The following is a 25,522-nucleotide window of genomic DNA, read 5'->3' as shown; positions in this document are numbered from 1 at the left end:
GAAGCTTCTGGTTTGGTGCCGGCTTGAAGGTGAAGTTCTGCAGCAGGACACTAAGGATCAACCACATGTTCTGCAGCCAAATGTCTGACCCACACACACACACACATACACACACACACACACACACACACACACACACACACACGCTTCCCTGCAACACATTTCAAAATTATCAGATGGTACAGGAAAAACATTGACGAGAAAGTGTACTAGTGAGCACTTGAGTAAGTGAATAAGATACTGGGTAGTGAACCAACAAATAAATTAGTATGACTTGAGGCTTTCCCGGCGTTTGATATAGAATAACTCTTCTTGGGTTCTCAGCCAGGTGAGTTGGAGATTAGATTCCAATCTTTCGACGGCTAGCTCTGCCATCTTCTTCAGGGAAGAAGTGCATGTATGAGGGATTATGTGGTTGGAGTTGTAGGAAAATGGACGACGTAGGTATATAGGCCTAATGACGCAATAGAGGAATGGGGCGCGGTGTTGCATTCACCCGTGACTCACATCGGACGCAGGAGCAGCAAAATCGGAATCCCAAATAGAAGTTTATTTTCGAAACAAGTCCAAGGTTATAATCTATCCATCTGTGAAGATTCTCACCACCATAACTCTGCCGAATGTGCAGCGGGAAGAAAGCTGATGTAAGTAGAGCAGAGAGGTCACCAAATTCTAACTGCAGTCCAAAGGACACCCTTTACCCTCGAGCATATGGATGCTAGAGCCCGATAAAATGTTAAAGAAAAGAACATCCAAATTGGCTACTCGGAGGAGACTTTTTTAGAAAACGAGAACGAAAGGGCTGAGATTCCCGCATGCTTTACTATAAATCATTCCACATTAAGAAAAAGTCATTGGTTTCATGGACCTTGCAGAGCACATTGTGGAAGCTGTGGCAGGCAGGCGTTTCTGTGCCAACTGATCATTTGATCGAACAGCCCTATATGCTCAATGCGTTTTTCTTAATGTGGAATAAGTCTATAGCAATCAGTAAAAAAAATGAGCTTCTCCACCATTCCTGACAGACTTTACGTGAGATAAAAGTTTTTGAGCCTATCAAAAGTTGTTGCTTTGTCAGCTGTCCGAAGACAGGTCTGAATCTCATAAGTGACACCAATAAGTCATCACTCATGATGCAACTAAGCCGGAAGATAATTGGGTAGGTGACCAATTTCTTTTCCCCTCCATTGCATACATTGCCGACTAGCTACATATTACATTAATCAGACTTCAGAATTATATGATACAAACAATTGTTCTTCCTCTGGCACGTATTGTCAAGTGAGATGTACTGTCTGATAATAGATGTACATATCAGCCAGAACCTCAATCAGAGGTACTATCAAAAGTGGCTGGGAATATTTCAGCCTTAATTCTGCAGTAGCCAACGACTGGACAAGAAGTGTATGGTTACAGAAATAAGAGAATTGATAACTTGAGTTGTCAAACGAAAAGACGAATAAAGGATTATGAGAATAAATAAATAGGTCTATACAAATCAGTTTGCTATTATATCACTGTCTCTATAGCACTGATGAATTCTTAGAGTTGCTCTATCTTAGATCTTGTCTTCAAGATAATTCAGAGTAGTTAGATGAGGAGTCTGTTCTACAATTTTACAAGTATTTGGTTTACACACTGCAAATGGTCCTTTTAGCTGAAGTTGGCTCAGCCTATAGTTTTCTAAAATTAAGTTCCAGATTTTGTGTATTTGTATTTAATATTATAGTCATTTATTATATTTAATACAGCACTGACGAAAACGAAAATAATGGCTTTTAAAGGAAAGGACCCAGTGAACTCAAAAATTGTAGTTGATGTTAAAATTTTCAAGCAGACGTTACATTTTAACAGTCCAGGTTACAATGTTTATTATAAGAAGGGTATACATGCAGATGGGGCTCATTGCAATTTTACGAAAAATTGGTTTATTGGCTCCGTCTATAGCATTTTCAGAGGACTTTCATTTAACATAAAGTGAACTGGAAAAAAAAAAAAAAAAAAAGACTAACAGCGATTAGTTCATTTTAAAAAACACTGAAATTTAAGGGGACCTGGTAAGCCAAAAAATCTTGAATTTTTCATTTTTCATTTATCTTTCAGATGAGCCATGATTTAAGTTTGTATCTTATTCCTAAGTATGTTTTTTTTTTTCGGTTTAAATGAACAGTGACATTTAAGTGGGTGTGTCCATAGGCGGAGAGAGAACCATTTCCTTGGGGAGGCAAAGGAAGACATAATTAATTACCTCCTCCTCCGTTATAGCTTGACCGTGGTACAGTATATTGGAATATGATCAGTTAATAAAGGTATTTTCGGGGGGAGGGGCATGTTTTTTACAGTGTTACATCCATATCGGCGATGTTTCAAACCGAGTTGTATAGGGCTTGAACTGTAGGTCTGCTACAAATTATAATAGGGCATAACTTAAAACAATCTCCCTCTTTTTCTCTCTCGTGCAGAAACACATGCATACATCAATAAAACTACGTAACAGTGCTAACAGAAATATTTTTATATGAAGCTTACCTTCCGAAGATATATGAAATGTAATTTCTAATAATTATTTTATTTAATCTCATTTTTTAAGTTTACACATTATACTGGGATCACTTTTCTTTTTCCTGCATTGTCGTGCAGTATGTTATTCATACATTTCAAAGTGGTGGCCTCAACAACTGCAGACTTCAAAGACAATAGTATAGGCTGTTACGAAAGAAACATTACAGTGCTTCCATTCCTCAAATGAGGTAGTATAGGAATTCTTATGCATTCAGAAATTTAAAATAAATAGAGTATTATAGTCCAGGCACATGATCAGAAGACATTAATTCATCAATTTAAGCACAAAAACTTAATCATAAACAAAACAAAAAAAGATATTTTGAATTCAATAGAATAATAGAAAAAAAAAAAAAAAAGAGATCAGACAAGTTGGGGGGGCAGTGGCCCCCATTACTCCGCCTATGGGCTTGTCTCCTGTTCATCTAGCATACTACCACAGTCTACTATATACAGTCACGAAGCTTGAGTTTTGAGGGTGCTAGAAACAATAGACTGTGACGGTATTATTTTGTATTGCCTGTAATGAGGCGATATTAGCGATCCTAGTGGTGAGCAACTATCTAATGTTTGCATATTTACTACGTATTGAGCTTCGCGACTGTATATACTAGACTGTGATACTACTATGTTAGTTTCAAATTTTGCGCCTTATGTGCGAAATTTTTTCATTGTAGGGAATTTATGTGTATTGGCACACCTGGTTTACCGTCTGTGCTTTGTTTCGTAGCAACGGATTTGTTTACAGTGTTGTGATGTTATACACGTGCTGTACGGAGTTCTATTATTAATTGTGTTACGATACAGTTCAGTTGCATTATAGAGGTGCATTTTGTGATATTTTCTTACAATATGGGTTACAAAAGTAGTTTGAAAGTATTTAAGAAGAGAAGAAATGTTGGTAAACGCAAGAACACTGTTAGTAAGGTGAATTCTAACCTACAACCCTCTAGCACATGTGGTCAGTGTGAATCTGTAAATAATGGCTGTGCATCAGGAAAGAAACTTGAAGATTCTAAAATCAGGTATGAAACCCTGAAACAAGAACACAGTGTTAGTGATACCAATGGGGTTATAGATGTTGGCATATTATCTAGTGTACTGCAAAATAATGTATTCTGTAAAGGCTGTGGCAAAGGTGGGATATCTCTTGAGGTAAAAAAGCATATTGGTCTTGCTGCAGAATTAGTTTTAAAATGTAAATACTGTGAGTATGGTGTAAATTTTTACAACTCTTCATCTATTGATATTTGAAAGATAAACCCAATAACAGTGTAAACTCTACACAGTAAATGTTTGACTATGTATGGCCTTAGGGCTATAGGAAAAGGTAAGACAGGTGGAGAGACTTTATGTGGCATTTTGAATTTGCCACCTCCTCCAACCAGGTCTACTAGATATAACATAATAATTGGATCTGCGATTGAAAATGTTGCATTACATAACATGAAGGTTGCTGTGGAAGAAGCAGTTGCAGAAAATGATAATGTCAGAGGCATATCAGCTGCCTTTGATGGGACGTGGCAGAAAAGGGGCCACATTTCACTAAATGGCGTTGTGACGGCAACTAGTGTGGACACTGGCAAGGTAATTGATGTTGCTATATTATCAAAACATTGTAGGTGTGAAGGTAGAACAACAAATAAACATGAAACCGATTGTGAATGTAATTACAGTGGGTCAAGTGGTGGAGTGGAGGTTGCAGGTGTGACGAACATTTTCAATCGGTCACTCAGTTCATATAATGTGAGATATGTGAAATATTTAGGAGATGGGACTCTAAGTCATTCAGTGCTGTTGAGGAATTGAAACCCCATGGGAATGACGTACAAATTAGAAAATTAGAGTGCATAGGCCACATGCAGAAGAGAATGGGCATTTTGAGGAGACTGACAACCAGTGTGAAGGGACAAAAATTATCGGATGGTAAGGGTTTATTAGGAAAGGGGAGGCTAACTGACTCAGTTATAGACAAAATTCAAAACTATTACGGCATGGCCATAAGACTTCTATTTACTATTTTCCCGAAACACATAACCACAGTGGACCATATGACGATTCACCACTGTTATTCTCATCCCAACCGACACTTGAGACAGGCATTGACAAGAACCGAGTTCTGAATGAGAGAAGTGAAGGCTGATGGGTGGGGGAATACCTGCTAGGCCACGAGGCCACAAGAAATGTATCTCAGTTTCAGCTTTCCCAGTGCAACCTTAAAACCCGGGGAAATGCAGAAGCCAGACACGGCATGAGTGATCCTGGCTTCAGGAACAAATTTTACTGCAAGACAGGTCTATATACATCACAAGGTTTTCTACTTCTACAACTCTATATGCTTCATTGAAAGAACTAATATAATAGCTATGATATATACGACTAAAAACCACTAAAATTTTGAGTTTAAGAAAACAAAGTGACTGAGGCCCAGCCTCACTTGCCTCAGCCAATCAGCCGCCACTGTACAAATCTACCAACATGGAATTTCATCTCAGACTAAAACCTGTCTTGACCCTTTATACCCATTGGTGACTGCACATGATAAGGTCGCAGGGCAGATCTTGCCTCCTCTGCTATACCAGATAATGTTGTTGTTTTCTAATGCCAGGCGTTTGACAGTAAAGTCATTTGACCTCTCCCACTTCAATATTTTTCAAAGATATTATCATGGCCAGCCACTGAAGCACAGATTTTGAGGTGTTCCGAATCCATTTCTTGGTTTGAGTTGCACAATGGGCAGTTAGGGGACTGATATATTCCAATTCTATGCAGGTGTTTGGCCAAACAATCATGGCCTGTTGCCAATCTAAATGCAGCTACAGACGATTTTCGTGGTAAATCGGGAATTAACTGTGGATTTTGATGCAGAGAGTTCCATTTTTTTCCCTTAAGATTGTGTTATCAAATTTTGTTTGTTGAAGTCTAAGTATGTAGATTTAATAAATCTTTTAACAGAGTAATACGTAGATTTAGTAACAGGTCTGTAAGTAGCAGTGCTGCCCTTCTTTGCTAAAGCATCCGCATTCTCGTTTCCCTGGATTCCACAATGGGATGGTATCCATTGGGATACAATTCTTTTATTGAGTGATATTAATTGAGAGAGCATTTTAGTTATTTCTGTTGTTTGAGATGAAGGTGTGTGTTTAGAGACTATTGATAGAATAGCTGCTTTGGAGTCTGACAATATAACTGCATTCTTAAATTTATTGATGTGGCATAGAAGATTCCTGAGACTTTCACGTATTGCAATTATTTCACACTCAAAACTTGTTGTCCCATATCCAAGAGATCTATAAAGTAAGAAGAGACAGTACGTAACACCTGCACCGGCACCTTGTTCTCTGGAGATCAAGGATCTGTCGGTGTATAAATGAAGCCAGTTTTGTGGAGGGTACCTAATATTAATTGTCTCTAAAGACAATTGTTCCATTATTTCAGTGTTTACTTCTGATATCAGTATTTCTTCTGTTAAATTTAGATTATATTCTATATTTAATAGAGTTAAGGGGTTTGATTTAATTTGTAAGTTTTCTTTTAAATTTGGGATATTGATTTTCTGTTTTAATTCTTGAACAATGGATATGAAACTTTTTTGAGTTTTCAATCTACAGAGAGGACTGTATGAATGCCAATTGTTTCCTGGTAACCTGATAAGTTTTTCATATTGAATCAGTGCTTTTTCTTCTATTGTCATTTTGATGCTGTTAATATTGGTGAGGAGTCTCATACAATATACCAGATAATGTGTAGTACATTATTAAAAGATTATGGGCAAAATGAACTAGAAAAGCAACTCAGCTAAAATTTTACATATGTATGACGACACTTCTCAGGAAAGTGAATGGTGGGTAATGTAATTAACATGAAGATTAAAGCCGTATAGAATCCTCAGAAATTAAATTTTTACATACAATAAAAGGATGCTCATGAGTGAACCAGATTAGAAATGAAATAAGAAAATAATTAGAACACGAACCTGTCAATGAGCAGATAAAATATGAACCAAAGTGGAGTGAACATGTGAAGAGGATGAACAGTGGTCAGCATGGAAATGTCGGACACATTATAGAAGATATTTGGTAAATGTTGGAGTACTGAGCCAGGACAGTCCACGAAGATGAATATGGCGATATACTCTTGTGTATTATCTAACTCTCTATTAGTTTGTAAATATGACATGTCCCATGATCTAGTGCATGTAATAAATGGTTATGGTTACGATCAGGGCGCGGATTTTGATGACATGTCACCTTTCTTTTTTTTTACATTCTTTGCAATGCCTATAAATAAATACATTTTGGATATGAGCTGCTGGTTACAGAAATGTAGAGTTTTTGTCATTCTTAGGTCATTTTTCGCTGTTTTAATTCTTTGAAGTCATTTTTTAAATTTAGAGAGCTTTTTTTTTTTATCATTTTTCAATTTTAAAATGATTTTTTTTAGTAGGCCTAATTTAAGCCAGTCTTCAATGACGAAGTAAAATTTCCCAATATAGAAAAACTCGCAAAATTAGTACTGACACTACTTCATTCAAACGCAGAACTTGGAAGGATTTTTTCGATAGTCATGTCAAAAGGAAGAGGAGAACAGAATAGCACATGAAGCTCTCAGCTAAGTTGTACGCTTTGCTTCCAAATAAAAGAATTGAACTAGAGCACCTTTGAAGTCACCAGCATCCATTTTAGTTTCCGTTATTGGGATACATGTGCTAGATGTGGAGGAGATTTGGTGGTTGGTACATCCACCCTTCTCTTTTATTGTAGCTGAATGTTTAATTATGACCTAATTAATTATTTTATTGTAGCTCACACTGTAAGTTGTGGGAAAATTTGTGTTCGTGTGGGAAATTTTTATACTTTTATATGGGAATACCATAGTAGACAGTCTGAAGAGCTGTTAATTTAAGGTAGTATTTTGACTACTTATGCATAGTATTGTTTGTTTTTAGGTCTGTTTTTTCATCATTTCAGGTCATTATTACAGCCCGAAATTTTATGTCCTAAAAGTTAAGAATGTCACTGAGTGTAGATGAATAGAAGTAGGCCTAGTGCCCGTAAGGAAAGTTTTAAGCTTAGTTCACAAGAGTCCATTATGTAATAATAGACAACAGAGTCAGAAGGACTGAGCAATGGATCTTGTAAACCGTGTGCTAATTTGTAAGTGATGTTAAGAGGATTAAAGACCTTTAACGATACCAAAGGGAAAATACTGAATGACAAGAATGGCATTTCAATGAAGTGGAGGTATGGCAATGATCTTGTAAATCGTGCGCTAGTTTGTAAGTGGTGGTTAAGAGGATTAGAGACCTTTAGCAGTACCGAAGGGAAAATACTGAATGACAAGAATGGCATCTCAAAGAAGTGGGGGCATGGCTTTTATATTAAACTATAGCGAGGAACAATATTAACTTTTAGCACCTAAAATTCCGGGTTCTAGCCATTATAATATAACTTTTTGGGTCTTTTATAGATAATTTTTTAAGTAATCAAAATCCTCACTCTGGCTGGGGATCGTCCCATACATCAGGGGCAATGTGGTAGCTGTACAGGCTGGTCAGCACCAGAGAGAAGCTGTGTCATATGACGCCTTTCCCCCACAACACACGTGATAGACATGAGCTTACACTCACCTTTGGCACGGAGTACGTGTGTGCAATGCCCAGACTGAAGACTGACACAATCCCCATGACCTTGCAATCGGAAAACCTGTAAAACTTCCTATAGCTTTGCCAGTTTTCAATTCCATTACAGCAGTTTCTTGATTTCATCATCTTATTTATCGAAATAAAAACATCAATTTTGAGGCGTACTTATGACATTTCACTAGTTTCTGTGGCATCTCATAAACATTTCAAGACATATTCAAACATTAATAAGGATCATTTAAATATTTCTGCTGATGCCCAGTTCACTCTCTCGTTGTACAATTTAAGTTCTCTGCATTGATTGATGATTCAGTAATATAACCGTATAAAATGTAGATATAAACAAATTATATTATTAATTAAAGTTTTACAATTTAGAATATTATGCATTTATTGTTTACAATAAATTATATTGTTTGAATGTAACTTAAACATCCTTCAAGAGCTTACTTGTATATTTTTGTGAATGTAAACACATATCCCTTCAAAATGATCTGATGAAGAGAATTGAGAAAATGCATTAAATTTAATTGGCATTGGGTTGTAACAAAGGGCTGCCATATGCCTCGGACAGTCCATGGCTTTATAGTGTAGGGAGAAAAGACTGATGTCCACGATTTTGAATGAAGTCGGACAGAAATCTGGATAAATGCAGTAATTTGTAAGATAGTGTTCAAATGATACTCAAATGGGTGCAAGATAATACATCTTACGAACTCAGTAAGAGCCTTCTGTCTGACTAGGTGATAAAATTTAATTTTTTCCTACTGCACAACAAAGAGGAAATTTCTAAAAATATGATTTCACACGAAATCTCGGTAAATTTTTGTCGCAGTTGTATTTCCGTGGTGCAGTAGCCTACTTAGAACTGCTGCAAATGGTAGAATTGTTATTTCTCTCTACGTGGATATAATACCAACGTTCAAAGATCATTTTCTTTGATGAATGGCCAGTGGATACAAGAAAGAAACAAATTATCACTTAAGTTAGTAAACGCATCTGCAGATAGAGTATAATGTAAACTGCAGTTAGCTTCACAACTCATCCTTCCTTCTCTTCACAGTTCTGAGAAGTATGAAAGGTTCTGTGACTGTGATCTACAGACATGAATGGTGTGGTGCTAAAATAAATGGTAATAATGTAAATTGCATGCCAAATAGTGTGCTAGATAAGGTAAAGTGTATCACTGAAGTGGCCAGTCTCATCCACATTAAGTAAACAAGTGATATTAATGTGAAAAATAAATTATATATACAAGTTTCTTATAAATTCCTGCGTTTTTTCCTGTCGATCAAATTGACTTTTGAATCATGTACTGATTTCTTTGTTTCTTCATTATGGCAACCCTAGTTTTAACAAGTTTCTATTGTTATGACATTCGTAATGAGAAATAAGATCAATTAGTATTATTTTCATTTAAAACGCCCCTGTATTCGACTGCATGATATTTAGAGTGCAAGTTCCCTATGAGCTTGAAATTTCCAAGATAGTAATTTATCTTCCGTGACTGTACCATATTATTATTCTGTGAGCCCAACTTGAGTGGTAATATTGAATTTCTTTAATCTCTTCTTGACACAAAGTCGGACATTATCTAGTGAGATTACTGTCGATAAAAATCAAGTAACCTAACAATAATGTAATACATAACTGCTTCATAAAATGTACGTTATATCAATTTCTTTAGAAAAATTAAAAATACGTTTTAAATATAAAATATGAAAACGACAATATTTAAATTTCCTTGCGGTCGGTTGACTACATTTTAAAATAAGAAGACCAGCTTTCTTGGTGTCATGCTCGATAAGTATCTTAGTTATCTTTTCACATTGATAACCTTTGTAATGTTTTAGACTCAATAAGGGGGGCAAAGACTAATTGGGATTTCCCAGTCTCTGATTGGGTCAAAAACCCTGATGGAACTGATATTTAACCCTAGTGGTAAATTTCGGTGAAGTCCGGAGGGCCTAATTAGTCAAATCCACTCTCCTCACCTCCACGCTGGGGCCCCCTGGGATCTTTCAAGATGCGAAAGAGAGAGTGGTGTGCGGAAAGCAATGGGAAGCTACCGCATTTATATATCCCAAGAAGATATGTTGAAAATGCCATGATGAGTCTTTCCCTGGTAAAAAAACTCCGGACGTAAACTATCCCCCCAATCAGATGTCCGGGTGGGGGATACTGGGGAAGGACATGTCATGACACAAGACACAGAAGAGAAGAAAAGAAGATCAACGACTGCAACGAGGGATGAGAAGACACCAGTTCTACCGGGTGAGTTGGAAAACATGAAGGAAGCAATGAGAAGAAACAGAGTGGATGTGATGGGAATGTCAGAAGTGAGGTGGGAAAAAGTGATGAGTTGATGAGTGATGAATAGGGCTCGGAAGTTGATGAAATATCATATTTTTTCTTATACTTCAGAGACAATGCAGGATACAATATAAACTCTTTACACTTCAATAGAGACCAATATAGCCTACTTTTATTTTGCATTTATTTGCACTATTTGGTATTTTATTGTTTTTAGGAAATGTTCTACTTTCTGTTGCATTATTGCCCTATTGTTTAGAAAGGACCTTTTTTACGGTGTAATCATAGTCTACATTCCAGAACCTACTGCAGATAGCGTCATGCAGGAATTTGCCTTATGGTTGCAACAACCTTAACTTCTGATCACGCGTGTGATGTGATTGTCCCCCATTCAATCCAACAGAACAAATACTGCAGCCGCAGTGCTCGCAGTTAGCATATTGTATTGCACAAGTAAAGACAGTATTGATAGAGAAAGTGCTGCTTCTATAGCAGTTTCTCAAGGCTTGCTGGCTGATCCTCAAATTAAGGAATGTCAATGTTGAGGTTTTCTCTGCAGTTTTCCCTCAACCCATATAGAGCAAATGTGTCTTTATCACGCTTGTTTTTGCACTTAATTATTTTATTCAGATGCTAGATAATAATAGCATTTGATAAAGAGTCGTAAATTAACGCATGAGAAAAGATTACTAGCACACGGGTTCAAAAAAGTGAAAAATTACTTCATTATTATTGATTTACTGCATTTGTTAAAAGATTTCAGTATTATATTAGCGTATAAAATGGACAGTTTCTAATAACATTGCAGGAGGAAGATGACTGTACAACAAAGATGCACTTATAATACATCACATAAGTATTTTGGCATTATATTTAATGTGTTTGAAATTTGTTCCAATAAACATAATACTTCGAATACTTCCTACAATAAAGCATTATACTTAAGTAAACATACAAACGTGGCCAACATGCTGTCGTGTTAACACTAAACATCATTACACCGTAATAATTATTATAATTTACGTACTTCAGAAGAATGCTCTCCAATTGAGACCACATTTCTAATTTCATGTGTGCACTTACCAACTCTGTGATGCAATGAATATCATTTTGATTATTTACACACAATTGCACTGATAAATTGTCATATATTTTAATACATCAATATATTTGTGGCACACCCTCAAAATTAACCAACAAAAAGTACAGAAACACTGGATTGAGATTAATGATCCACCTGCTATCTTTTTTAAAGTATCTATGTTACATAGGTCATCAAACGAATTAATTTTGTCCATTTGCAAGCACTTAATTTGTTGCTGCTCAAATCTTTGAATGCACTTGTTAGCAGGGTCCATTCTTGTTGAGGAATAAGATTATCTATTTGTTCCCGTAAACCTGGAAATAGTTATAAGAGATCTGCTTTAGGATTATTCTTGCACATTTCCTTCTCTGTCTCTAGAAACATGTACTAGATACAAATCGTTTACTTCAAAGTGTTTAATACACACAACTGAATGCTTTGTTGGCGTGAAAATATTTCATAGTATACGAGTAGCTTCCAGCCACATAACTTATCTTTTCAGTTGGAAATTTGAGAACTGTAATGTAACACACTCACTTAAAGCACTCTAGTAATTTTTGGTACACACAGAAACATAACATTTAGGAGCCATCTGTAAATAAAAGAATATGGATGATTTAATTTCATTTTTTAATAAAAGTCTAAACTTCTTCATTTCAGTTCTCTGAATTTATTTTTCTTAGAGGTTATGCCATTACTACGTGCTTCATCTTTTGATTCCTTTTCAGATTTTACTTTTATGATTCACTTATAGTTAATAGTTTAATTTGGTGATGTACATGTTGTCATGCTACTCTCCGTCCAAGTGGTTATGTCACACAGTCGTCAAAACAGGGGAAATGATATGACAATTACTTACTTAACGGGGCCCTTTTCTTTAAATTATTTTAAACAGTTGTATAATATTATGTAAACTTCCAATTCCGTACAGCAAATATTTGCAGAGAAGAACTTAACAGCTCAGCCACTAGCCCTTACAGAGAGGACAGGAGAAACGAGTGGGACGAACTGGGATGAGACATAACCTTTCAGCTGGACAGTACCTATTTATTCTCTTCATAGTTAACTATCAGTGTATTACGAAGATTTCAGTTCAGAATTACACTGCCTTTTAGCTCGACATGATACAACTGGCAAGCTGATGATGCTAGACACTGCCACCCAGACCTCGAGCAGCGACCACTTTGAGGAATCCAGCAGACGGTACGCCGAGTGGGAGGAGGAAGTCAGGCTGGAGGAGCTGCAGCATCTGCAGAGAGTGGCGATTCGTCTTTTCGACTTCTCTATGTACTCAGGTATAGTAACTGTTTACATCCTGAAGTAGATGCTCTTTCAGCTATGCACAAGCAGAATCCCAGAGCAGTGCAATCAACTAGTCGGCAACTATTGTTATTCCATTTCAACATGCTTGGGATGGGAACATTTAAAGTAAAACTCAATTTAGGCCATGGCTCTTAAAATTAAAAATATTTGATTCTGATTTAGGCTACATTCATTCCCTTTACAAATGTGTACGGCAAATAGCAAGCGCTGTAATAAAAATGGCTGATTTGTCGGCATTTCCAGCGCAAAGGATTGCGGTACTCTGGATATCCACATACTCTGTGAACAAGTTCAGGAGACTTGGATTCTTACTGGTAGGGAATAGGGCATTTATCCAGTGGATTCACTTGTTCAATTTGCCTTAGTTCATAGAACCTGTTCTTAAATGTTTGTAGTTAAAACAAATTAGGTTCTTGACATAAAAGGAAGAATATTAATTTAACATTTTAACACGAAATTATCTAGTTTTTTAATTTGACATTAAATATAATCGTGTCATATTATTAAATTATTGTTCCTTATCCAAGTGTGCAGGCAGTCAAAACAGAAATACAAAATCGACGGCCCAGCTTGAAAGGGAAACAACTCAAAATTTAAAGTTTAAAGAAAGCTGCATTTTGAAGCTTTATGTTGCTGTGAAGAATCAGAGGATCGTTTAACTTAATCCAAATTCAATTAATCATGTTTTATGTATGGTTGAAGCTTTAAACTTCATTTTTCTCACAACTTTAAATTTTGAGTTGTTTCTCTTTAGAACTGGCCTGTCGATATTACTATGCTTGCAGGCTTGAGACTGATCTGCAATTACTTTGGCAGCCGTCTACCAATATCCCTTTCTCTTTGAGTGCTAATATCGCATACACAATTATGAACCATAATTCATTATTCAAAAACATAATTTAAATAAATAAATATATTTTCAGCTACAAAATACATTATTAAGCACATTAATAAGATAGGGTAAAGGTTGGTAAAATCGTGATATGAGTAATATCGTAATAGTTGGTATGAGAATTTATTACAATTTTACTTATCGAGACAAAAATCTGTTTTTTTTGACAATGTATTAAGGACAAGTTCATGGACAAGTTGCTGCATCAAATCGGTCCTTCTCTCGCTCTGTAAAAGCATGATAAGCTATCAAACACAGTAGCACGATATTACTCTTATCACAATATTAACAAGATTTACCCTACTTCGTTTTCCTCTCTCCTACAATTTGTTATTCCATTTGAATGAAATATATTATTTCCTTCTTTTAAAGTATTGACAATTCATAGGGAATGGAATATTTCTCGAATTTTGGAAAAAAATATTTCTCAACATCTAATTACAGTAAATATACATTATTCAATTCATTTATGCCTGATTTGAATTCGTGAAACATCGTGAAATCCGTATCAAGTCGGGAATGCGATTTTTTAAGCAATTAGCGAATTATGTGCGCGAATTTTCAATTTTTAATTTTTTTTACTACAATCGATAATCGATAGCTGTCGCACAGATAAGGTCGATATTTATGGTCGCTAGTATTGCACATTCGATACTGAATCTGTTTTAGTCAACGGTCAACGAGCTAGAAGGTTTTAATTCAAATACCTGGTCTAAACACACTCCTGACATCATATCTGATATATGTAGCGATGTGCGAGAATCGTATTGTGAGCATTGTGAGCCTGCTGAATGCCATATTATTTTGGACGTGTTGAGTGTGTTTGTTTTATTTGTTTATAGTGTCACACATAGGCGAAATAACATTATTGTGTTCCCGTGCAAGTGAGGCTACAAGAATGCTTAATAATAAAATAGCTCCAATAGAGCTTTCCAGTATATAAGGTATAGGTTTTATTGCACAGACAAAAGTACAGTCATGTGTAAATTTTGTAATTGTGAGGTCTCGTGGGAAAGAAGAGATACTGTTGAGAAAGATTTGAAGTTGGTAAAACATGCATCGGCAATTAATTTTCGCAAGGAAGACGAACAATCTCTTGTGCTGACTTCTATAGCCACTTGTTTTTGCAGTGTGCAAAACAAAAAGAAAAATTGCGAATATCTGGGAAAAAGTGTTGGAAAGACTTTATAAAAACGAACATACCAATTTCCAAGCTCGAAAACGAACAATGTGAAAATACTGAAAAATTTAATTGAAAGCACCAGTTTTCCCATTTGAAAATCCCACATTTTGCACTTTGAACTCAACAAAAAATTCCAGTCTCTAACGATACAGAATGCTTTATGGTTGCTGGGTCGTTAGTAGTCAATAACATTTAAGCTGTGCTCATGTTTGAATCTAAATCCACACAGCAATCAAGTCTTCAAAAGGCTTGTTTTTTAAGATCTGATGCATGCGAGGTGAGAGACCACACTATACGAGCAATAGTGAGTGGTTTGTAAAGCTAAGAGGTGCGCGGTCAGAAGTGCGTTCCACCATGATTGTCTCAAATTCGGCAATCCTGAGTATGAGGCTTTTACATGAGGTGGGTCCTTCATCTTTCCATGCAAGAAATGTTTATCATCAGAAAGATTGTCAAGGGGTGACAGTACAAAAGTTCATGTCAGTTCACATCATGTTTCAACCAAGCTATCACTGGTGAGAGAACAACAGGATGGAGTCTGCAATAGATCGCCTACCAAGAAAATTTTATCTTCTGAGAGAACACTAAGTCTGCCAGAGATACGTACATGATACCGAATCTCTTACAGTCCAACTAGAAACAGTAAGATTAAACATGCAAAATACATTTGATACTCTCAGTCAAGTACTTAGTTATGTCAATATTCTAGAATCTGACATAAGAGATCTAAAAGAGAACTCTTCACTTAAAAATTACATGTGTTTGGTAGTAGCTAACAGAAATTCCTCCAGTGTCTTGACATGGTAGTGTGATCCAAAAAACCGAACTTTCAAAAATTCAAATTCCCACAAGGCTAATATTATGCATTAATGTGTAAAACAAGCACAAAAAATTTCATTAAAATATTACCATTTACAAGTCGCTCCAGAGGTGAGAAGTTTATAATGTGTAACATAGTGAAAGAAAAAAGTCAGAGCAGCTTTTGAAGGAGTAGAAAACTCTTATCGGTGTTTGGATAAAAGTTATAGAAGAAACTGTTTCTATTCATCTTCTTCAATGTCTCATTGTACTTTTGGAACAGGTTGATAGTGCGTTCTGTCGTGTCATTTACTACTTCGTCTAAGAGGAGCAATCACGAGTTCCTTGTAAAACCACTCTGTAGGAAGTCTGTGCAGGAAAGATTGAGATTTGTCTCTTCCTATTTCAGTCTTCAAATAAATAACTGGTTCTCAATGTTATAGGATTCTCCAATTTCAGGTTTTCCAATTTAGCCATGTTCTGTAGTCATTGAGGAGTATCAGGTTTCTGTGGAGGCTGCAAGTTTGTTACTATATTTTCCTTTTTTGCTGGTTAAACGAATTGAGTCCGCAACAGACCACATTATTTAAAGCCTGTTTAGTAAATGATGATGATGATGATGATGCTGATGATGATGATTGTGATGATTTTTCTTTTTCTCTGTGGTCACTTGGTCATCAAAAAGCAACTAGATGCTCAGAGAGAAACCAAAGATGTTGGCAAAATGCCATAATAGCCTATAATTGTGCTTTCTTATCTACAGTTTGGTTGGGATATTTCTTATGGAGAGTAAGAAGCTTGATATCATTATATGGACTTTGAATACCAACAAATACTCTCTAACATTAATACTAGAAAGCTTTCCTGTTTAGCATTGCAAGCGGCGGCGAAAAGTAACAGTGCTGCCATCTAGCGGCTTGAAACGTTCGCACACTCCGTGCGTCGTGCTGGATTACGTGAGGAAAAGAGGAGAGGTGTGCATTTGATTTCAATAAGAAGCTGCAAAGCAATAAATAGTATACTTTAGAGTCACTTTGTTCATAACATTTTTAATTAATAACAAATTACAAAGTTATTAGAATAGAAATGAATTGATAAATTCTCATATTTTCAAATTTGATGAAATTTAGTTATGCATGACTTTAGCAGCTTTCATACATCGCTTGTTTTCTTTTTTAGCTGTATGGTTGTCCATTTTATTTTTGATGTAACAATTTATTAACACATTGAAATATTTGTCAATGAAGACATTGGCACAGTCACTGCAAATGGACATGTTAACAGGGAGCACTACCATTTTAACTAGTTCTTTTTTTACACCAATTCTAGTTTTATAAATAACATGATCAGTTTCTTTGAAAACATCAGAACACAATTGGCTGAGCATTAGAGAAACATCATTAGGAAAAAATTTTTGAATCTTTACAGTATTTTTTATTTGCGATGTGCGTTGTTACGTCATTGTTGGGGTTTTCTTTACAAGATAAATTTCTTCGACAAATTTCGTGATTTATTCTGCTACACACCCAACCTGCAACATAAACTCTTGCATTTTCTTGCAACACGGTTTCTTCATTTGTATGCTGTACATTTTTGTCATCAACAGTTACATCCAAATCAGAGACATCTGTAATGCCTGGACTGCAAAAATTCAATTTAGCTGCCTCGATATCTTCTTTCTTGAGTAAGAAAGAACAAACGTCAGCTTCACAGTTGCTTGTTTCAGGAGGACTTAGGAATTGATTCATCATGATTGCCCGAATTGTAGCTCTAAACTTCGAGCAGTCTGGAGTTACATTGTTTCCACCTTTAGATCGAATAATAGAAAAGAGATTTTCTATGCAGTCTTGTGTTAATCTTCTTGTTATTAAAAATTTAAATCCATAATTATAATGCAATTCTTTCCATAGCAGTTTTAAAGATTGTAAATTTTCTAGCCAGCCATTTATACATTTTGGGTTCATTTTCCTGTTGTTTATTACCTGGATATTTCTAAATGTTTTTTTCTATTTCATTAAAAAAATTCCAGTGTGTGGAATTTTCACTTAGTGGCCTATTTAAGGCTTTACTAGTTTGGAAACTAGAAGAGTTAAAACAATCAAAAGCTTTATCCATGAACAGGATGAAGTCTGCAATAGGTTGAGCCTCCTCTGGTAACTGTTTGAATTTTATGAGTGTTGCCATAGCTTTTCCTACAGAATGACTTAATAACTGTGTAGCAAGGCACACTCTCATCGGTGTGAATGGTGGTAGATTCAAGTGATTAAGTTTTACTTTAGGACAAAGTCGGGGATTCATATCTTTATCTATAAAATAAAGTTTTTGTAGGTATTCCCACTTAATTAATTTATCAAATAGCTTAAAATTATAATGTTTTAAATTATTCCTTACGCTCTTAATCAAATGTGGTGTATCATGAAACAAATAAATTTTTTTCACCATCGTGTTCAAAATAAGGCTGTACTTCATTACATCCAAGCAGTCTTCTCAATTTAGTGTTGTTTGATCCTTGGTCTGAAACAATCGCTTTAGGGATAAATCCCGTATCCTTTATTTCATTTCAAGCAGATGTGATTTTAAAATCTCTGCAGGCATGGCATCTTTCGATAGAAAGTAACCAATGGTTTGCTTAAAATTTTTACACATTCCTCGAATCGTAAAAACCATTGCTTGGTTTGCAAGTGGTACCTCTGAATCTTTTACGTTAGTTGGAGATTGTTGGTTAGGGCTGTGTATACCCAATTCAATGAATCCCTCAAAAATGTCCACTTTAGCATTGTACGTTATATTTTCCTTCAAATACATTTCATCTACAGAAAGTGTTACTACCTCTTCATTTAGTGGCAGCATTCCAGACTTTACTTTTAATAATTGTAAAATGGTGGGATTTGTACCGGGGCCTTTACCAAATCCATGAAGCCAATTTCGGAGAGATCTGACTGTTAGCAAACACAATTGTCTCCTTAAAAATCTGTAGCCCTGAGGTGAGCAATAATGGAGTGCCAATGCAAAACTTTTATCGTTTTTTTTTATTTTAGTAGGTTATTTTACGACGCTTTATCAACAGCTTAGGTTATTTAGCGTCTGAATGAGATGAAGGTGATAATGCCGGTGAAATGAGTCCGGGGTCCAGCACCCAAAGTTACCCAGCATTTGCTCATATTGGGTTGAGGGAAAACCCCGGAAAAAACCTCAACCACGTAACTTGCCCCGACCGGGAATCGAACCCGGGCCACCTGGTTTCGCTGCCAGACGCGCTGACCGTTACTCCACAGGTGTGGACACTTTTATCGTAACTGGAATACCGCCTTCCCAATTTTTTTCTTTCTTTTTAAGTGCACTTGCGACATAATGAATTCATCATTAGAAACAATTTTGATTAAATCAGTATTTGAACTGGTTGTCTTCAGAGCTCTCACTTCCACCCGAAGGGATGAAATAATTTTTTTGTGTTTAGATACCAACTTTTGAGCTGCAATCAATTTCTTAGAAAGTGTCTTTATCAGAAGATTTTGAGCCATTTTTGACCTTTTAGGATTTCTTGCATCTTAAAAAATAAACAGGGACTTAATTTAGTGAAATATTAATAACGTCTTGAAAGTCTAGGGCTAGGTAAATAATATTTTGCGAATAACTAACTGAATCAGTTTTTATGAGAAAACATGAGTTCACACACTTTCTTCACAAAATCAATAATTCGTATTTTTATGTTACGTATACAATATGCGTCTATTTAGTTTGAAAAAGTCATGACTTTCTATATTTTATATGGAGAAACTATAAAGAAATTGTGTTTGGTATGATGGAAGTAAAGTAGTTTTATGCAGTTTAATAACTGATTCACTTAGCACAGAGAACATGTTATTGCTAATGTACTATCTGATTATGAGGTACCTGGTAGAGGACTATCATCATTTCTGTCTGGAATCGGAGAACCTGTCACCTCCTCGATGGAAGGTCTAATGCGTTTCTTTGGGGACCTTCGTGGTTCTTTCATTGTACTTTGACCCATATTTTCGGAAGAAGGAGTTGTTAAATTCAGTGAAGGAATAGCTGTTCTCTTCAGACTGTTATTAAAAAAATATATGAAAAATTAACAGGTCTATGACTCATTTGAAACTTCGGTACTTTTCCAATTACACCTTATTTTTACTTACTCCTGACTTTTCAAATTAGAGTTATTGAAGTCCGATAATCTAAAGTGATCTGAACATATTCTGTGATTTTTGTACAGATACTCTGTTCCTCTAGTTTTAAACGTTTCGTCTAGGTCCTGTCTTTTACATTTATTTACCCATATGGCACATCTATAAGACAAAAACAAATAACAGTAATAATAATAATAATAATAATAATAATAATATGATGATGATGATGGTGAGGACACGAGACCTGTCATGTGAATCGTGCGAGTGGGGAAAGAATGAGCTAACAGAAAGAGAGTTTGTTTCATGATTAAAATTATACGAATCTACTGACACGAAAGTTCATCTCAGACTAATTATCTTCCTTCTCCATACCCATTGGTGAGAGCCGCAACACATGATAAGGTCACAGAACAAGTTATCTACTGACTCTACTGTAATAATCATCATCATCCTGTGGCAGAAAAGTAATAGACTACTTGTATTTACATGACCACTCACTCACCTACTCACTTCGGAAATCTGAAGAACGATCTAGCATCTTTTTGCCAAGCGTAGTTTTTACAGAAGAACACAGAACAAACAATTCCACTTTTCTCTGACATTTTGTGGAACAGCCATGAGAATAATCCTTACGACTTACACCACGTGTTGAAGTACAAAACTCTTGTTAGATGCAGTTTACCGCTCTACGTGCCACGTTATCCTCACTGTCAACATTCCCTGCCACTAGATAGCACTGATGAGTCATTCGCCTCTCTTATCGTGAACTTTCCAGTATTAATGTTAGAGAGTATTTGATACCAATAGATGCTTTGTTCCACTCTCTAATGTTATCTAGTGTCTCAGTAATGGCTCCAGCTACAAATACTGCTGCACAATCTGGAAGACTGACTCTATTCAAGGCACTGACTACTTTAGGTGACTGGAATATGGTTTTAGGGTGGTGAGGAGGAACATCTGAAGCGGGTAATAATGTTAAAAATCAAGATAATGGTTCAGACAGTCGATATGCATTCTCGCTATCAGATGCACTAGGTGATTAACATGATGAAGAGGGTCGGTTGCTCTTCCTTTCATGGATATAAATTCACTTCTTCATGTCCACCGAGTTAGCACTTTGATAATGCGTCTGCCTTCAGACTAGCCGGCTCAGGTTCGATTCTCGGCAGGGTCAGAAATTTTCATGTAAGATTTCTACCTCGGGACTACGAGAGATGGTGGTGCACAACTTTTACTCACTAAATTGTGCACCAGTATGCTTGAATTAAATCCCAAATCTGTCCACGTGCATATGAAAAGAAGGCATATGTCACTGTTGATAGTGATTCATCCATAGGATGGGGACATTAAGCCTGGTGGTCCCCTGGGTGCTATTCAACAGGAGTAGGCTACGTGCCGGCACCGGGTTTCTCCCTTTCTTTCTTCCTCACCTTTGTCATCGTCCTCATCATTTCCTACACTACACTTACACATATACTCACTCTAATACACGACATAACTCTTAACAGATACACATTATGCATAACGTGGCCTGCCGAGTGGTGTGCAGCTTGAAAATGGGTCACAGTCCTGCCATCTATCCGCGGTATGCAGAATCACGCAAGTGAAGTGGGTAGGCATTAGACACACACAGACTTCACTTCTTCGTACCGAGCTCTCTTCATTCATTCTTGGTTTCTTTTGCAGCTGTTTGACATCACTACCTTCCATGCTACTTCAAAATACTTTTCTCTTTGCTTTTCAAGAAACATCTGGTCCTCCTCATTTCTAATCTCTTTCATTGCACGTGTCAAACTACTTGCCCAGATCTCTTTAATGTGTTTTGTTTCATTACATTACTTCCTTGCGGTCTGCTCTTTTTTTTAGATCGAGATATTTATCATAGTTTGGGAAGTTTCTTAACACACAAATCTATTCACAGAGTTGGAATCCTTGCATGCTCCCTTAGGTCAATTTGTAAGTATGTTGGAGGGGCTTGTCTTTGTCCAAGAGATGAACCTGTACACTTGGAGCATGTCTAATCCACGTGGTAATCTTGCTGTCGACAATTTAGAGATTGGCTTCCCAAGCAGCCAGTTCATTGGGGAAGATCTCAAACTATTAGACATATTCATTTACTCATACCCGATAAAATTGACATAAATTACACTAGCCTGCGAATTTCAACTTTGTGTTTGTTGCTAACTAAGTAATGTGATTTTATAATATAATGTTGATGTGCTGAATCCGAATTTTCAATCCGTTTGCTTCTATCACATCAGGTGTGTTTGCAAAATCACTTTAAATGTATTTTATAATTACGTGAATTTCATCACAAACTTTTTCATTTCACTTTTTTATTTCAAATTCAAAAGCAATATTTAAAACATACAACTTGCTGAAATTATGTGTATGGTTGTTCGTACATGTCACTAGAGTGTTTTTGCTTTGTTTTATCTTGTTTACTTCACTATTGGATGTATAAATTAGCACAATGTATCACACAAAAAATTACACCACTTGCTTCTTAGTTGAGAAAGTCCTCCTGTTCCTCTTTCTTTTATGTTTCTCTTCAGGTATTTCACGCTTTAACATCCAACAATAATCACCAAGCATACTGATGCTCCCGCGTCCCTGGTACCTTCTTTCGAACTCCTGCAGATCCTTGTGAAATCGTTCATCTTACTTTTAGCTGAAAAATTCTAGATTTCCGGCAAAATAATCTAGCTGAGAAAACAGAAAATTTTGATACTCATCTTACAACCAAATTCCTTGTATGCTTCAAGCATGTTAGCCACAATGTTTCGGTAATTAGGATCCTTGTTGCCAAGAAATTTTAAAACAACATCCATGCTGATTTCTCCTTTTCATCCATACTGTTTTTAAATGCCGCACCAGACATGTTTTCTTATGTCAAGACCATTAAATATGTATCTTCTTTCAATTTGCTTCAGATAGTAGTGGAAATTTGTCACATATGTACTTAAAACAGCCTCCTTCCTTATTTAAAGCTTTTACAAGCTGTTTCATTAAGCCAAGCTTGATGTGGAGAAATGGCAGCACAACTTTAGAAGAACTCACAAGGCTTTGACGCACAACATTCTTACAACCGACTTCCAGATTTTGTCGAGGTGGCCAGTCTTTCATAGTCCAGTGATCAACTCGTACCCTACTATCCTATAGGCAAAGAATGCATGGAAATTTGGTAAAATCATATTGTTGACCCAGCAACTTAGTAAGAACTTTGAAATCATCACAAACTTGCCAGTTGTATTCCTATAGTCTAGTCGCAATGACAGCAGTTGCAAATTTGTGTATGATTTTTTGAGGATCACTGAATAGGCAATGGGCACTGAACCAAAAACGTTTCCGTTATGAAGGAGGAAATCCTTTAAACTTCGCTTGGAAGCATCAGTGAACATGCTCCATTCACTTAGGTCATAGTTTGGAAGTCCAAGTTTTAGCATAAATTCTTTCACATTACTGCAATATACAAAATTATCATCTTTGGAGAAAAAGTATTTAAAACCTATTTTATGTTGTCAGTACCATTAGAATGACGTTTGTTTAAGATTTTCTGGTCGCACAGGGATTGGTATACATTAGGCACAGGTAAAATGGCTGACCGAATAACTGAATACACGATTTGATTTTTATGTTTAGAATCGTACCCCTTCACATCACACGAACAGAAGTAGCAGTCATTACTATGGTTCGACTGCTCTCTCCAAACCATAGGTACTCCAAAAGATAGCAACGGTCTTCTCCAATTGATCAAATGACGAAGTTCTTCAGTGCATACTCTACATACTTTGTGTGGTGCCCAAGCTTTACTTTGGTTTCCAAGTTTGATTCCAAAATAGGCATGGTATGACTTTTTCACAAAATGTGTAATATTACACCTCTGCTTAGGCGATGTGTATATCCTACATAAGTTATATAACAAAAGTGGTCTGGATTATTTAGACATCCTCGATGCAACATGGTAAATACTTTCTTACTGAACTAAAAACTTTCAACATTCTACTCCACAATAAAGCTTCAAACTGATTTCGTTTCGTTTCCAGATGAAATGCAGACTAATGAAATGTGAGAGAAACTAGACGAGTTGAGTTGAGTCTCTCACCAAGGAGTGGCTGACATTTCTATCTTTCACAAATAAAAATAATGACAAGGCTGCACGTTATTTCGCCCTAACTTCCTTATGTGCTTGCACCCCCTATCTGCTAAGAAACATCCAGTGTCCTTGGTTTTCAAAATAAACACCTTAAAAATATGTTGAATACATTTGGTTTTCATATCCTAACATACTAAACCTACATATGTTAAAGTATTACAGTTTAAATGATTATGCTATAAATTGTCGTAATATATTATAAGAAAATAAAAATAACAAAAAAATGGTACGTGGTAGGAACTTTTTGGCTTTGAATTTGATTTCAGCATGCTAAAAATACCCTAAAAACATTAAAACTTTGGAGGCAGGAATTTCATCGCTGACTAGTGTTATTAGAATGGAGCGACCTCTGATATCACTTCATTAACTTAAAATTTAACTACAAAATAGCAGTTTGACTGTCAAGAGACAAAAGCGAAGTATGTGGAGCTAAGATTAGAAAAACTTCAGTTTTTGCCATAGTATCATGGACAACCCCAGTCCATGCTTATCTTCTTCTTTCATATTGTTGGACAGGGAACTGTAAATGTGTAGAAAATAGTGTAAAAAACTCTTTTGTAACTTGTTTTAGAATCACTCTACCTATTTTTGTCTCAGACTGCCAAAAATGAATTATGTGGGAAGACTTTTTTAATGTTTTATATCGATAGGGATGTAAGTTCGTAATTATGCGAGTCCAAGGAACAAATCTGTGATAAAAATTAATAATAAAATAGGAAAATAAAACAATTAGATACTTGGAGTATTGACAGTCTACTGAAGATATCACTCTCTTCTCCACCAAAGTGTGCAGGATGATTTCTTCTTCATCCTTAACTTCCTTTCCCAAAAGTGGCAAACAGGCAGAGAGATTCATTGGACACAACTGATCCACTAAATCCTCAGCGTGAGGAACCACAAGCCTCGCACCTCATTGCAAAGATGGCACACAGCACCGGCCTGCACCTCACATGCCAAGCCTGTAGTAGTGGTGGTAGAGGTTGCTATCAATGGGCCGGCTCGATTTCTCCATAGGTATTGACAATAGGTACACTCTGGTGGCTGTTTAGTATACTTGGGGTTTGCCAAAGTGTCGCCATATTAGTTGTGAGTTGCTTGACGCAGACACAAAGCAAAAGTGAAATAAGGTAAGATTTTCACGTTTTTCTTTTAATTTACTAGTGTAATGAAGGAAGCATTTCTGTCAAATATTAATCCTGTATAAATTTCTGCAGACACTGTCTGAAAGTACGATGAATTCTCGTTATTTAGTCATATTTCCATTAAAAATTTAGTTACCTTGGACGGATACAGAGTCATGTTAAACGATGCACTGCTAGTTGCCTTCAATGAGTCGGTCTGCATTGCTATGAATGGGCTAGTGGCCCAATGATGGAAACCTAACTACTGTTTCGAATTAGTTAACAAAGAGCCGTGCTA

At 36.2% G+C, this 25,522-nt stretch overlaps 1 protein-coding gene across 1 annotated transcript in view; it reads left to right on the top strand.

Annotated features, from left to right (window-relative positions):
* Positions 1–8,868: 8,868 nt before the first annotated feature.
* The window catches only part of LOC138715744 (uncharacterized), a 70,687-nt gene continuing 54,033 nt past the window's right edge, over positions 8,869–25,522 (top strand). Inside the window, exons 1-2 of the mRNA XM_069848798.1 lie at positions 8,869–10,480; positions 12,719–12,898. Coding sequence (XP_069704899.1) covers positions 10,405–10,480; positions 12,719–12,898 — 256 coding nt within the window. The 5' untranslated portion in view covers positions 8,869–10,404. The remainder of the gene's footprint in view (positions 10,481–12,718; positions 12,899–25,522) is intronic.

Source organism: Periplaneta americana, chromosome 15, assembly GCF_040183065.1.
Source record: "Periplaneta americana isolate PAMFEO1 chromosome 15, P.americana_PAMFEO1_priV1, whole genome shotgun sequence".
NCBI lineage: Eukaryota > Metazoa > Arthropoda > Insecta > Blattodea > Blattidae > Periplaneta > Periplaneta americana.
Note: the sequence above shows the minus strand (reverse complement) of the source record. Positions and strands in the feature narration are given on the sequence as shown.